The following is a 14,486-nucleotide window of genomic DNA, read 5'->3' on the forward strand; positions in this document are numbered from 1 at the left end:
GGTTTCATATGGCTATGTAAGGGTTATAGGCTAGGGTAGTGTGAGTGTTAAAGCTAAAGTAAAAACGTATCGTGACATGCATGCAATTATATCACACATACTCCTTGTAAATTGTGCAACATATGACACCTAAACTAGTCTTGAATTTAGGCCTATGTTATGTAATAGCACAGGGTAGTGGTGGTGATTGTGTCATACATTATGTGAGTGGGAATCTGTAGTTTCAAAGCTTGTATTTTTTGAAACAGACCTTAACTGCAAAGGGAAACTAAGAAAGGAAAGTGGCCTTTCCAGTTTCCAAGGAAACTAAACCTGAAACTGAGGTCAGAAACCAAAACTTCTGGGCAGTCTGAAACTGAATGTAAGAACATAGGACATAGGATTTAGGAGCAGGAGTAGGCCATTTAGTCCTTCGAGCCTGCTCCGCCATTCAATAAGATCATGGCTGATCTGATTGTGGCCTCAACTCCACTTTCCAGTCAACCCCCCATAACCTTTGACTCCCTTGTCTATCAAAATTCTGTCTAACTCTGCCTTGAATAAATTCAATGACCCAGCCTCCACTGCTCTCTGGGGAAGAAAATTCCAGAAAATACTAACGACCCTTTGAGAGAAAAAAAAATTTCTCCTCATCTCCATCTTAAATGGTAGAGCTGAGGAGGCTCTGCAGGTGCGTGCCATTTTTGGTGAAGACAGTGGAACTGAGGCAGGTTGTGTGCTGGTGTCAGCAAGGGATCAAGCTAAGTCCTAGAAGACGAGGAACTGAAATTCTGTGAGGAAGACAGAGTTTGAAGGACTTTGCGACTGAGATTGATGATGTATATGTTGAGTTGACTGCCGAACTGTTTGCAAGATCCATCTTAATCTGCCATTTAATCTGCAATTAATAATTTATATTCAACTGTAGCTTTCCTGTTAATTCATGTTTAATTTATGTTAATTCTGGGCTTAACAGTAGGGGTGGATTACTTTGTTTGACCCCTGTATAGTAAAAGTCCTTTTGTTTCAAACCGTGGAGTCTGTGGCTTCATTCTTTCTATAAATAATTGGGATTTCAGATTTCTTTTGTCAAAAAGAAGTTACTGGTCTGGGCTGAGATCACCACAATTAAGCTGTAGGTATATTCAACATTTTACCATTTGCAAAATGGAAGATATTGCAGAAATTGCCACCCAGCAGCTTTCAATCCATTCCATCAGGAAGTATTAACCAGGACTGCTGCTGAGGGTGGGAACAAGCTACCCCATTGAAAGGTGGAGCTGGGATTGCTGCTGATTTTCATCGATAAATGTAGACTGATCAATACTGCCCCAAAATGCTGACTGGGAAATGTTGAATGATTGCCATGCACATTATAAATTATACGTCTCTTGTTTTTCACAAGTCTAACCTCACAGAGAAAGGTTTTTCTGGAACATGTGATTAAAGAGGAATAGCAATTGTTGTGACATGTCAACTGTTCTTGTTCATCAGCAACTTAGAATAATAAAAGATTACAAAATGCTGTGTGTGTATGAGCCAACAGTGAAGTGACTAACCTGCTGAGGAACAACTTTAATAGTTCAACCTGAATGTGCTGTGAAGGACTTATGATGCCCTTAGATTCTCTTAGTGAAACCAAGTGTAGGATTTAACATGATTGACAAACCAACCCTGCCACTGGGTCATCATTCTGAATGTTTCTCACCACTTCTGTAGCCGGAAGGCACCCAAATCTAGGGATAAATGTGGAAAGATCTCTCTAGTGCTTTGGTTGGTCTCACAGGTCCATTACCTGTACCAGTCACAATGCTGACACAGGACACTGAGTGCAAAGGCCTGCACTCAGATGAAAAAATTCTCGAGTTCTGACGGGGGATCATCGATTAACATAGGATGGAATTTTCCAGTCCTGACGCCGACGGGCATTGTCGTGGATGGGACGGGAAAATATGGAGAGCTATTAAAAGTCAACAGCTCTCCAAATTTTCCTATCCCACCCATGACAATGCACGCTGGTGCTGGGGCCAGAAAATCCCACCCTCTGCTCCTCTCTCCACAGATGTTGCCTGACCTAAGTATTTCCAGCATTTTTTGTTTCTATCTCAAAATGTTAATTTGATTAAAGAAGCACCCTTTTAAGTTAATAACGAGAATTAATCTCTATTTCCTGGTAATTTGCTGCTTTAATCTTGCGCTGATGGAATGGGGTTTTTTTTAGTGAATAAATCATGGATTGTATGCATGATGTCTTCTGTCGAAAGCATTAAAGTAAATGGTTCGCAGACTATAATATTTTCAGTGCTTGCTGTAATGGCAGAAGATATACTGCTCGCTCGGTGACAATGCCAATCCAGATTTTTAACACTCAAGACTGAGTTTCAGCTCATAGGAAGGGTGGGGATTGTCATTAGATTGACTTTCATGTTGAGTACTGGAAATAGCCTCAAATAGCAATATTGTCATGGTTCCCAGGTGCTGAACCTCATGAAGCAGAACTGTATTTAATAGGGTGGGGGGTGGGGAGGGGACACCGGGGAATAAAAACACTACCTTGTGCTTTATTGACTTTTGGTTGCAAATTGTTAAAATCGACAACTTCTCCTGCTGATAACTGGTTTCGGAAGGCTGTTTTTAAAACAACTCACCTGAGGTGTCATGCCACACCAGAAATTTGAGTACAAGGTGTGAGAGTCCAGCATGGGTGCAGACACAGTCAAGTTTTCAGCTATCATCAAATTCAGTGTCTGCTCATTTGTTAGAACGTTGTCTGTATCTACAAACTGGAAGAAAAACAAGATGAGGAACAACATCCAGTCACTTACAATTAAAGGAAAACTACCTTGTGCTGCTCAATGGTGTTAGTTTTTCCCCATATGAAAATGATTAGTTCCCTCTGATCTAGATGCATAAAACTTTTAAGAGCGGGATTTTCCAGCCCTCACACCTGCTCTCCAAGTTTTCCCATCTCTCCCGCCAGTGTCGGGGCCGGAAAATCCCGTCTTTCATAGTCTGACCTAACCCATTCCACACAACAGGAACTGGAGAAAAAAAAATCCAATTTAGCTTTGAGTAAAGATCTGTGATTAAGTACAATGTCCTGAATACATAAACTGTTTTGCAGCATTGCAATTTTATTTCAAATAACCATTCCAACTTGCCAGGCGTACCTTCTTTAGAAATACTGACCTTAAAACTTCGGGCACTGTGAGAGAAATTTAATTTGTCCAAGATCGTGAAAAAATGGAGGCTGAGAGTTAATGCTCAGCGTGGCACAGAACCATACATATCAGGCAAACACAGTGATTTAGTAAACACTAGATGACGGTATCATCACAGGACCCTCCCACATCTAAGCCACCCCCACCCTCGGCCCCAGATTGTAAGAAAGTCAAAAATCACCAATAGTCTTTTTAAAGCCCGAAAGACTATTTGCTAAAGTTGCTGTAAGAGATGCTCAGGAGAGTAACTTCGACTTCCTGGGGGGTCCAGACCAATTCTGGGGGGCTGTCAATCCTCGCTGCTCTCAGCTGAAGTAGCTGATTCCAGCCACCATGGCGGGGGTGGGGGAGGGAATGGGTGTGCGGGGAGGGAATGGGGCAATGGGGAACGAATGGGGGTGTGTCGAGGGAATGGGTGTGTGGGGAGGGAAGGGGGCAATGGGGAATGAATGGGGGAGTGTTGAGGGAATGGGGGTGTGAGGAGAGAATAGGGCAGTGGAGAATGAATGGGGGAGTGTCGAGGGAATGGGGGCATGGGGAGGGAGTGCAGCAGTGTTGCAATGTGCTTAACTGTTTTGGAAGGTGGTGGAACAAAATGGCCCTGGTTGTTGCTGAAGCACTTTCAGCGTGCCGAGCAGCCTGAAGAGTTTGGGGCTACCTGTATAGGAGCCCATAATCGCCATCTGTACAATGTTCAGACTGACTTGGAAAGCAATGTAGAGGCCATAGCCACTCTGGGGTGGGCCTCTCCCTTGGCCAAGCTGCTAACCTCAGGCATGTTTCTGTCAATGAGAATGCTGCGACCCGGGAAATTTGAACTTGGTGAATATTAGGCGGAGAAGGGTTTTGCTGTAATCTCCCCATCAGCGCTGATGTAAGGCACATTGGGCGGAGTTTTCTGTGCCCATTGGCGTCGGGCGTCATGGCGGGTGTGAGTGGGCAATATGGGCGGGAAGGCCGAAAATTGCGCGAAACCAGTTTGCGACTGTCCGCTCCACCCAGTCAATGGCGGGTCATGTTCCCTGCGTCGCACAGCGGGAGCTTCATTTTCATTAGAAGCCCCGCTCGCCGAAATCATCGCCCACATCAAAGTTACCGTCCACGTCGGTGGGAAAACACACCGGTGCAGAACTCACCTTGACAAATCAGGGCCTAGTGTCAGGGCCTTGCTCACATCGCGGACATCGGGCGGGGGGGGGGGGGGGGGGGGGGGCAGAAGATGCTGAAGGTCTACAGCAATGGGACCCTGGAGGAACACCCATCGCATGCTGCATGGACTTATATGGACATGGCTCTGCCATAAAGCAGATTACGGAAGGTGGAAGGTTACCGTTGAGGGTCTGCTTTGGGACATCAGTGTCTTGGCCATGGTCTGTTCTGGATGATCATCGAGGCGGTGGAGATGAAGGTGTAGGTTTGATTGGGAGTGGAAGGTGTACCGGGGTGGGGGTTGCGGTTTTGAGAGGGAGGATGATAGTGTCAGTGGGGGGTGAGGTTGGGAGAGGGGGAACAATGGTGCCAGGGCGTGTGTGGTTGGGAGAGGTGGGTAGGGAGTATGGTGGGAGGAGGGTGTAACTGGGGAGAATGCGGCAACTGGGGGATATAGGTGTAAGTGGGGAAGGAATGTGTATGGGAATGAGTTTGGAGGGGGGAAGGAGTCTATGGGGAGGAAGGAGTCCAGGGGAGGAAGGAGTTCAGGGGGAGGAAGGAGTAGGGGTGGAGGGTAGAGTAAGAGTGGAGGAAGGAGTAAGGGTAGAGGAAGGAGTAAGTGGGATGATGTCCAGGTGAACATGCTAGTGAGGGGTCTGTGGAGTCAATGACTGCCTCCTGGGGAGTGAAACGAGGGTGAGCATGGTAGGAGGGAATGGTGAGAATGAGAGAGAGAGCAGAGTGAGCTGGCAGGGTGGGAGGGTGATGGTAGAAGGGACAGCGAGGGTGGTTGGTAGGAACTCGGAGACAGACTTCCCTGGGGTTGGGAAGTCGGAAGCCAGGGAGGTCAATGCGGATGGGGGTAGGATTCTCGGGAAGGCAGGGAACATGTACATTCACCTGGACGTCCCCAAAGGAAAAGGTTTCAGGTTGGTAGGTGACAGTGGGGAGGTGGAAGGTGATTCTAGGGCATTTGACAGTGATGGGGAAAGGCACTAGGGTGACTGGGGAGGTGGGGTGTGGGGGGGTGGTGGTGGGTGGTGGGGGTGCAGAGAACAGGGAAGCTGAAAACAAACATAGCTACCACCATGCTTCTGAACTCGAAAGTGAAAAGAGCCTCATGTTGGGTGGGAACAGGTGTTGCATGGGAGTGTGATCAGTGGCTGGAGATGCAGGTCAGCTCAGATGGACAACTGAAAGTGAACCGCAGTGGGCAGCAATGAGAGTGCTCAGATCATTGTGATGAGTGTAATGGATGTGTGTGAGACTGTTTGTATGAGGCTCTGAAAGGCCCTGCCACACACAAACTTCCCCTTCAAGGATCACCCATGGTCTGGCTGCGTGCAGTTGAACATTCAGTTGCGGGGTGGGGTTGCAGGGCGAGCACTCGCAAAGCTTGTCAATGAAGCAGAAAGACACCATTACACATTACTCGGTGAAAGTGAATATATTTTCAGATTATAAAGTGACAAAAGGTGTTCACCCGTGCAACCACTTGTGATCAGAAATTCTTAACTTTTCTCAGCCTAACACTCCCTCCAGGTGCTCCACCCGCAGGAGGGGCGGACTTGGCCTGTGTAATGGTCGGCCCTGTTGCCTCTGATGACTTGAGGGCCCCGGCTTGCTTTGGCTGTCCTCCAGTGGTCCTGTTGCTCCCTCTGCAGACAGAGGACGAGGTTGAGGGGGTTGTAGGCAAAGGGGACTCGGAGGGAGAGGACAGCCTTTGAGATTCCTAAGTGGATAACCCAGGGGTGTCCAGCTGCTGCTCCGCCTCCCTTTGGGTGCCCAAGGGCCCCGGCCTGACCCCTTGAGGGGAAGGGGCACCTGGAGGGATATCGAGGTGCCCTGTTTCCCTCTCACATTGTCACTGTAGGAACTCACCCCTGGCTGCCACAATGGAGTCCAGGTCCACACGCATCTCCGTGTTCTGCTGGACCAGGCTCTCCATGGCATCCGTCATCCTCTTCATGGAGACCTCCATACTTGCACATATGGGCACCACCATCATAGAGCAGATGGAAGCACTACTCTGACTCACGTGCCACTCTGTTCAACAGCTCTGTGTAATGTTCCCCTGCCTTCTGCTGACTCACCACGATGAGTTGGAAGGCCGAATCCAGAGGCTTGTCACCTGACTCGTACCCCACAGATACCTCTTCCCCAGCAGCCCTCCAAGTGCTGGGGCGCTCAGCTGAGCCTGTCTCAACCTGCTGCCGGCACAAGTCTGTGCGGTGACCACCAGATTGAGCCTGCTCTAGATCTGTGTCCCACTGAGGTGTGTGTCTCTGTGCTGGTGGAGGGTGTGGGTAAGCGCTGTGACGGGTCTCCCAGGCTGCTTATTTCCAGCTCTTCAATGGAGGAGGTGTCCTCTTGGCTGGAGTTGAGGACCTGAATGGAGCTGAGCGACTGAGGGTGTCAATGTGCTCCCTGTGAGCCAAAATAAAGACAATTAGTGTATGGCAGTGAGTCAAAGCAGGAGAGAGAGCACTCACAGTTGTGTTGACAGAGCTGATGCGGTGCAAGATCCTCATGTGGGTGTTCGCTGCTGACCTCACCGTCACCACAGGCAGGGTCCACATCCTCACCAGTCAGCACAATGGCACGCACCTTATAGTGGGTGAGGGGCCTAATGTGGGCCACTCCACCCCCGGTCTGGGGCCTCTCCCTGCTGTTGTGAGCCAGCTTCTCCTGCATGAAAACAGGTGGAGAGAGTGTGAGCAGGATGCATGGTACTACATGGAATGTTTGTGTGGTGAGCGGAGCCATGGACGGGATGAGGACACGAGCTCCAGAGGATATGAGTCTGATGGAGATGTGAAGGTGTGTGTGAGAGTTAGTGGTGTTGTCCCTTGAGGTGTGAGATCCCTGTGGATGTGTGTGAGTTGAGAATGATAAGAAGAATGACTTACCCTGGATGAATGGATGGGAGAATTCATTCTCTTCCTGCGCTGGGTGGCTGTCCTCTTTTGCAGGGCGTTGGTGCTGATCACCGCTGCCACCAGTTCGCTTGCTGGATTGGTGATCTTGCTTGCTGGCCTTTGCTCAGAGCAGGGGCAGAGAACTTCACGGCGGGCCTCCACTGTATCCAGTAGGTGCTTGAGGGAGGCTTCACCAAATCTGGGGGCAGCATGTTTCCTCCCTTTGGCAGCCATGACTTTGCAACAGCTTCCTATCCCTTGAAGAGGGCTAGCTCATCACAGGGGCGACCTTTAAATGTGGTGCCTAGTTTACAAAAGGCCTCAGGTGATGGTGGGGTGGGTGAATGAGTGGCCGCCCTGCCAGCGACTTGGTGTGTTTCCCGGGAATGCATGATTAAGGAGGCAGGATTGGGACAATATGGCATGAAACGTCGCCATTGGGGCCGGCAGGTAAAACGTTCTTTATCCCGCCGGGTACCGCCCTTAGTGCAAATCTGGGACAATTCCGCTCATTGTTTTTAATTTATTACATATGACTAAAACTCTACTACATTTACCCAGCTTTTCAACATAGCTTTCTTTCATATGTCTCCTAATGATAACCTTTTTGAGACGACTTACTAGCACAACAGAACTTCAGACAGGCTGAAAAAAATTGCATAGAATTACATAGAATTTACAGCATGGAAATAAGCCATCTGGCCCAATAGGTCTATACTAGTCTTTATGCTCCTCCCATCCTCCTTCAACTCACCCTATCAACAGATATTGATGAATTGCAATATCGGCCTGCAGTTTGTACAGGAAATTAAAAACCTGTATACTACAATATTTATTTTGTTCCCAATACTTTTCAGAATTATGCTTCCAACTTGGTGTCTGACTGCCTCGGTACTAATCCCACCTGATGTGGTCAAATTCATTTGAAAGATCTCACAAATGTGGTAGTAAATCGAGAATCTACGGAAAGGTTTTTCATATTTTCCATCCAACAATGGAGATGGTAAGCCATTGAGTGGGAAAGTATTTTTAGCCATCCCAATTAATAATTGGCTAACAAGGCTGCTGATTGCTTTGAGAGAGACTGCAACCTGAAACGTTACTCACCAGTATGTAGTCAGCCCACTTTTCCCTCGCTGTTTTCAGTGCTGTTTGCCTGAGTTTCATCACATGTGAGAACCTGGAATTGCTCCAGTGTTTTGGTCCTATTTCATCAGAATAGTGCCTGGGGAACCAAACAAAGTCTGTTGGGTCAGTGGGAACATCAAAAGCCATCTTGGCAGGACACAATAACAGAGCTTGTGCTGATGTTTTGACGCAGGGGCTGCTGAACGTCAACTTTGGCAGAGGTGTGTTAATGACAAGGTGGGCTGTATAATGGGGGATGGATTCACTACTGCTGATGTTGAATTAATCCTCCTCCCTCACAAAGGAGAAGGTGAGCTCCTGAACCAAGGCAACCTGTCATTAAAGAAACTTATTAAGAACTCTTAGGAAGCATTCCGGTAAAACCAAGTGCTGCTACAATACGCCACCGCCCTTAAATTCACTCCCATATTTTTAAGCCAAAATGAAAGCTCGTCACTGCCAATGAATGACACTTGGTAAGCTGTGCGGAGGTTATAGCTTCCTGCTTGAAGTGACTGAAACTTGCAGGATGTCTCTTGTTTTTAAAGGGGCTCCAGTAGATTGTGCATGCTACTCATTCATGCTCCTTATTGTACTGTCTTCCCCATCAATCTGCTACTAGCTCACACTGATCACTAAATCTGGCTCAAAGCACGTGTAGTTTCGTGACCACATTTGCTATTTTGGTGCCAAACAGGTGAGTGCCAAGTACACTCATTTGCCGGGTGCTGTTTTGGTGAGACAAATGGAAGCATGTGCCAGAAGTATGCAGACTAGGTAAATCAAGCTTCAGTCAGTGTGTGGTGCTGATTTGATGCCAGCATTCTCATTTTTAAACTTGCCTCTTGGGCTGATGCCCTCTCTCAAACACACACAGTTGAACATGTGTTCAGCAGGAGGGCCCCTGACCAATGCTATTTAAAATGATCGTCGACTCTGCTAAGTTTAGTTGCTGACTGATTGCTATTGGCTGTGTCCACTGTGTCAATACCTGAGCTGTTGGCTGCCTTTGAAATTTGGTATTCTTGCATCTATCCTGAATAGTGCAAGATGAAAAGCTTCAACAACATGTCTCTTTTTTCAGCAATAAACAGAACTTCTGTTCTGGATAAATGGGGCATTCGTTCAGTCAGCGTCATGCCTATTCACCCTCTTTAAGCTATGTTGATCTAAACATTATAAAGAACATCAGTGGTAAGTAATACTGCACAGAAATGTGCAAACAGTTTGATGCCAATGGTTAGTTTTCTTTAATTTATTCCCCAGGCTGGCAGCTCTTGCTGTCTCAGCAGTGCCAGAACTCAGTAGTGGGCACTACTGGGACTGCAAGCAGGCCCAGGAAGAGGACATGATGGATGCTGGACTGAGGTAAGTCTGAGATTTTTGAGCAGTGAGGGATTGGCATCCGAGGGAGGGGCAGAAGGGGTTAGCCTCAAGTTTTGGAGGCTTAGGTAGAGAGTTAAAGAGGAGGCCATCACCTTTTGGCAGGGTGCAGTGTGGATGCCACCAATGTGCACAGGGCACAACCCCAAAGGAGATATTCCGGCCCTTCCTTTTACCTCAGGTGGTGAGAAAGGGGGCTGCCCATTCTCGCCTGCCTTCCATAGCCCAGCTTATTATGACAGTGGAGGCTGAATGAGGAGTGAGTTGCCCTTTAACTGGGTAGTTAAGGGCCTCGATAGGCCTAAGGGCAGGTGGGCTAGTGGGCGCCTTACCCACCCACCGAATTAAGGAAAATGGGTCATGGTGGGCAGGAAGGTGGTGGGCTTGTTAACTGTCATATTTTACATGCTCCGCCTTCCCCCACCCCTGCTAGAAACACGCCGGCTGGAGGAGCGTAAAATTCACCCCATCAGCGATTTTGAACTCGGCTACTCTTCTAAAACGAACTGAGCTCCAAACGTTTGAACAGGTCGCGAGCTGTTTGCCCCCTGACATTTTCCTGTTGCTTGACAACCATTGTTCCAGAATCTTGACGGTCTAATACAATTCAGGCAAGAAAGGTCTTCACGTAATGGAGGATTCAGAGGAACAGTGCTTGTCATGATGAATCACTGTCGTGGAAGTGGAGTTCGACGCTAACTATAGGGAGGCAATGAGCATCGAAAATTTAGCCAGCCAATATTGTAAATGACATAACACCTGTAAGTAAATTCTAATGGTGCCCATGTGAGAGAAACTGTTATCATTTCCTACTTCTAACACATCCTTTTAATGCAGTTTTCAAGGCCCTGCTTAACTCAAGAGACAGCCTAGAATTGCCTGCATGCTGGGCCTGGTTGCTCTATCACCTGATCAGCATTTGGCAGAGGCCCAGCTCCTCTGGCCCACAAAGATTCCACAGAAAACTTAAATAAAAATACTTATCTTGGCCTTTTCTGCTGACCCTTGCTGGAGATTGTTGGGTTTGGCCACTTACCATTGATTCTGAATAAAGGGTGCGCCAACCCCTCCCTTGTGTTTATCTTTGGCATGCAAATACAGATAGTTTAGATTTAGAAGTGAATCGAGCATTACTCACGCCTCAACAAGTGACATTTCGCAGGTCGGTGGCACCCACGTCTGGGAATGTTCCCTGTGAGCTGTGCGGCCATGTAGCAACTGTGCAAAAGTTGGCCCCTTTAAATTACCAGGCATTCATGGTCATGCAACCAAATTTAAAGAGGCTATGCACTAAAGCAAATTGTTCTGTGTACTCCAGAAAAAAAATTCAGAGGATACATTGGTGTCTGGCACAGTACAGCTGAAAGGTACTCCCCCTTAAATAAAAAGAAGATTCCTGATCAATATTTGAAGAGGAAATGTGATTGTAATGTGATGACAACGCTGCATGTTTCTGGCACAGTGCTGATTTAATCGATCTTAATGTGTTAAAATAAGGCTCCCCCCACACTTTATTGGATGAGGCAGTGCTGCTTTAGTTGCTCTAATTCTATTTTCAGGGTGCATTTTCCTACATCAATTGCACCAATGCTTCGTTGAACAAAGTTACTGTGAAAATATTTGGAAGCCATCTAAAATGTCTTCAAAGATCCGAATGAGCAGATGAGAATGAACTGAGATGGCTGTGCAAACGAGGCTACTCACTTGGGATGATCCAGCGGCCTCCACTCCACGTAGTGGTAAGCTTTCTGAACATTCTTTAACCATTCCCGCAGTATTGCTGTTGTGTTGTCAATGTTGTGGTCTGTAGCAACCCTGTGGAAAGATGCAGATAAAATCATCATTGATAAACAAAGCTGAATTGAATTAGCACTTAAAATCAGTAGATTAGTAAACAACTTGATCTTACTTTAAATGCAAAAATGTGTTGCTTTCCTGTCAGCAGTAAACTAAAGGCGGACAGTTTACAAATCAGCTTGGCGTTGGACTGTTGTTTAGGGAAGAGAGTAATTTAAAATATCACCTTGACAGATACTATCATCAGCCCCATTTTAATTAACAGTTTATTCTCACAGGTTTCTTGTCCTCTAATGCCTCATGCTGACGGCTATTGAATTGATGATCTGTTGCCAAAGGAATTGTTCAGATAGAAGAGAAATATTGACATTTCCTCAAATTATTCCTACATCACTTAAAATAAGCAGAGAAATTCCCGAACTCTCTGTGGAAGGAATGGGGCTATTTCAATAGCTCTTTCAGAGAACCAGCACAGACAGTGGACTGAATGGCCTCCTTCTGCACTGTAAGATTTTAACCAAGCACTATTTTTCATTCTCAGGACATGAGTATTCCTGGCAAGGCCGGCATTTATAAGAACATAAGAAATAGGAGCAGGAGTAGGCCATTCGGCTCCTCAAGCCTGCCCCACCATTCAATAAGATCATGGCTGATCTGCCCCAGGCCTCAATTCCTCTTTTGTGCCAGCTCCTCATAGCCCTCAACTCCCCGATATTTCAAAAATCTATCTACCGCCTCTTTAAATACTTTCAGTGATCTAACCTCCACAAGTCTCTGGGGTAGAGAATTCCAGACATTCACTACCCTCTGAGAGAAGAAATTCCTTCACATATCAGTTTTAAATGAGCATCCCCTTATTCTGTAACTATGTCCCCTAGTTTGAGATTCCCCCACCAGTGGAAACATCTTCTCAACATCTACCCTGTCAAGCCCCCTCAGAATCTTGTCTATTTCAATAAGATCACCCCCCATTCTTCTAAACTCTAATGAGTAAAGGCCTAACCTGTTTAGCCGTTCTTAATAAGTCAACCCCTTCATCCCAGGAGTCAGCCCAGTGAATCTCTTTTGAACTGCCTCCAATTCCAGTATATCCTTTCTTAAATATGGGACCAAAACTGTGCACAGTACTCCAGGTGGGGCCTCACTAACACTCTGCACAGTTGTAAGAAGACTTCCTTATTTTTAAACCCCAACCCCCTAGCAGTACAAGCCAAAATTTCAATTGCTTTCTTAATTAATTGCTGCACCTGCATGTAACTTTTTATGTTTCATGCACAAGAACGCCCAGATCCCTCTGTGATGCACTTTTTTGGAGTCTCTCTCTATTTAAATAATAGTCTCCCTTTTGAGTCTTCCTACCAAAGTGCATTACCTCACACTTTCCTACATTAAATTCCACCTGCCAAGTTTTTGCCCACTCACTCAACCTATCTATAACCCCTTGCAGATTCCTTATCTCCTCATCAAAACATGCCTTCCCACCTATTTTTGTATCATCACAAATTTGGATACATTGCACTCTGCCCCCTCCTCCAAGTCATTAATATAGAGAGTAAATAACTGAGGTCCTAGGACTGATTCTTGTGGCACTCCACTAGTTATGTCTTTCCAACCTGAAAAAGACCCATTAATTCCAACTCTCTGTCTTCTGTGTGTTGACCAATCCTCAATCTATGCTAATACATTACCCCCAGTGCCGTGAGCTCCTATCTTGTGCAATAGCCTTTTATGTGGCATCTTATCGAATGCTTTTTGGAAATCCAAATACAATACATCTACTGGTTCCCCTTTATCAACTGTGCTTTTTATATCCTCAAAGAACATAGCAAATTTGTCAAACATGATTTCCCTTTCTCAAAACCATGTTGACTCTGTTTGATTGAATTAAGCTTTTCTAAATATCCTGCTATTTCTTCCTTAATAATGGACTCTAGCATTTTCCCAATGACAGACGTTAGGCTGGCTGGCCGATAGTTTCCTGCTTTTTGTCTCCCTCCCTTCTTGAACAGGGGTGTTATTGCCCATTGCTAGTTGCCGTGGCTTGCAGGATTGTGGTTAAGAGTCAACCACATTGGTGTGGGAACTGGTGTCACATATAGGCCAGACTGGGTGAAGATGGCAGACTTTCTTCCCAGAAAGATATGAGTGAATCAGGTGAGGTTTTGCATCGATCTGACGGCTTCCTGATACTAGCTCTCTATTAAGTTAGCTGACCTCAACCAGGATGGCAATAGGGGAGCTGGAATTGACATCAACAACACTGGGCCAGGGAAAGGAAAGCAGCCCGTGGTCCCAATTCTGATCACTATCCGGTGAACCCAGTCTCAAAGTGCACCAGTGAATCCTGCTTAAGGCCAGGATCAGGCTCTGCAGTGATGCCCCAGGGGACACGTTGCCTGTTGATGCTCACTACCCTGGCTCACACATGGTAGCAGGAGCACAAAGCGCAGAAAGGTCTGCTACACATTGGGAGTTGTACCAGCGGAGTGAGTTTGTGAGTTTCCTGTGATTTTGAGGCTCCACTCTAATTCAAGAGTGAGCTGCAGGGTGCCCAACAGTCAAACTGAGGCAGCTCGCTGGACTGATTCCTGGAAATGGGACAGGAGCTGCCACTTACCTTTGGGAATGTAAATCACAGCAGGGGGAGGCTGCAATTGCAGAGAGGGGTGGTCTGGGGTAGCAATGGCCACCATATTTCATGGGCTCCACAGGGGTACTTCTGCCCCTCCAGTATTCACAAATAATTCAAGGTTTATCTTTCGAGGGACTCTTCTGTTCCATCATTCATAGAGCTGATTGGACATAGTGGCAGCTCCGATAGCTCTTACTGAAATGGCAGTCAGAATCCTATTCACATCATAGCACCTCAGTTTCCATATTATAAGATGCCTATCGCCTGAATCAGGACTGT

At 46.7% G+C, this 14,486-nt stretch overlaps 1 protein-coding gene across 1 annotated transcript in view; it reads right to left on the reverse strand.

Annotated features, from left to right (window-relative positions):
* LOC121289235 (procollagen galactosyltransferase 2-like) overlaps positions 1-14,486 on the reverse strand; it is a 208,902-nt gene that overhangs the window by 66,095 nt on the left and 128,321 nt on the right. The window contains exons 2-4 of the mRNA XM_041208464.1: positions 11,483-11,593; positions 8,375-8,492; positions 2,628-2,762 (exon numbers count right to left, since the gene is read on the reverse strand). Coding sequence (XP_041064398.1) covers positions 2,628-2,762; positions 8,375-8,492; positions 11,483-11,593 — 364 coding nt within the window. The remainder of the gene's footprint in view (positions 1-2,627; positions 2,763-8,374; positions 8,493-11,482; positions 11,594-14,486) is intronic.

Source organism: Carcharodon carcharias, chromosome 16 (assembly GCF_017639515.1).
Source record: "Carcharodon carcharias isolate sCarCar2 chromosome 16, sCarCar2.pri, whole genome shotgun sequence".
NCBI classification, from domain to species: domain Eukaryota; kingdom Metazoa; phylum Chordata; class Chondrichthyes; order Lamniformes; family Lamnidae; genus Carcharodon; species Carcharodon carcharias.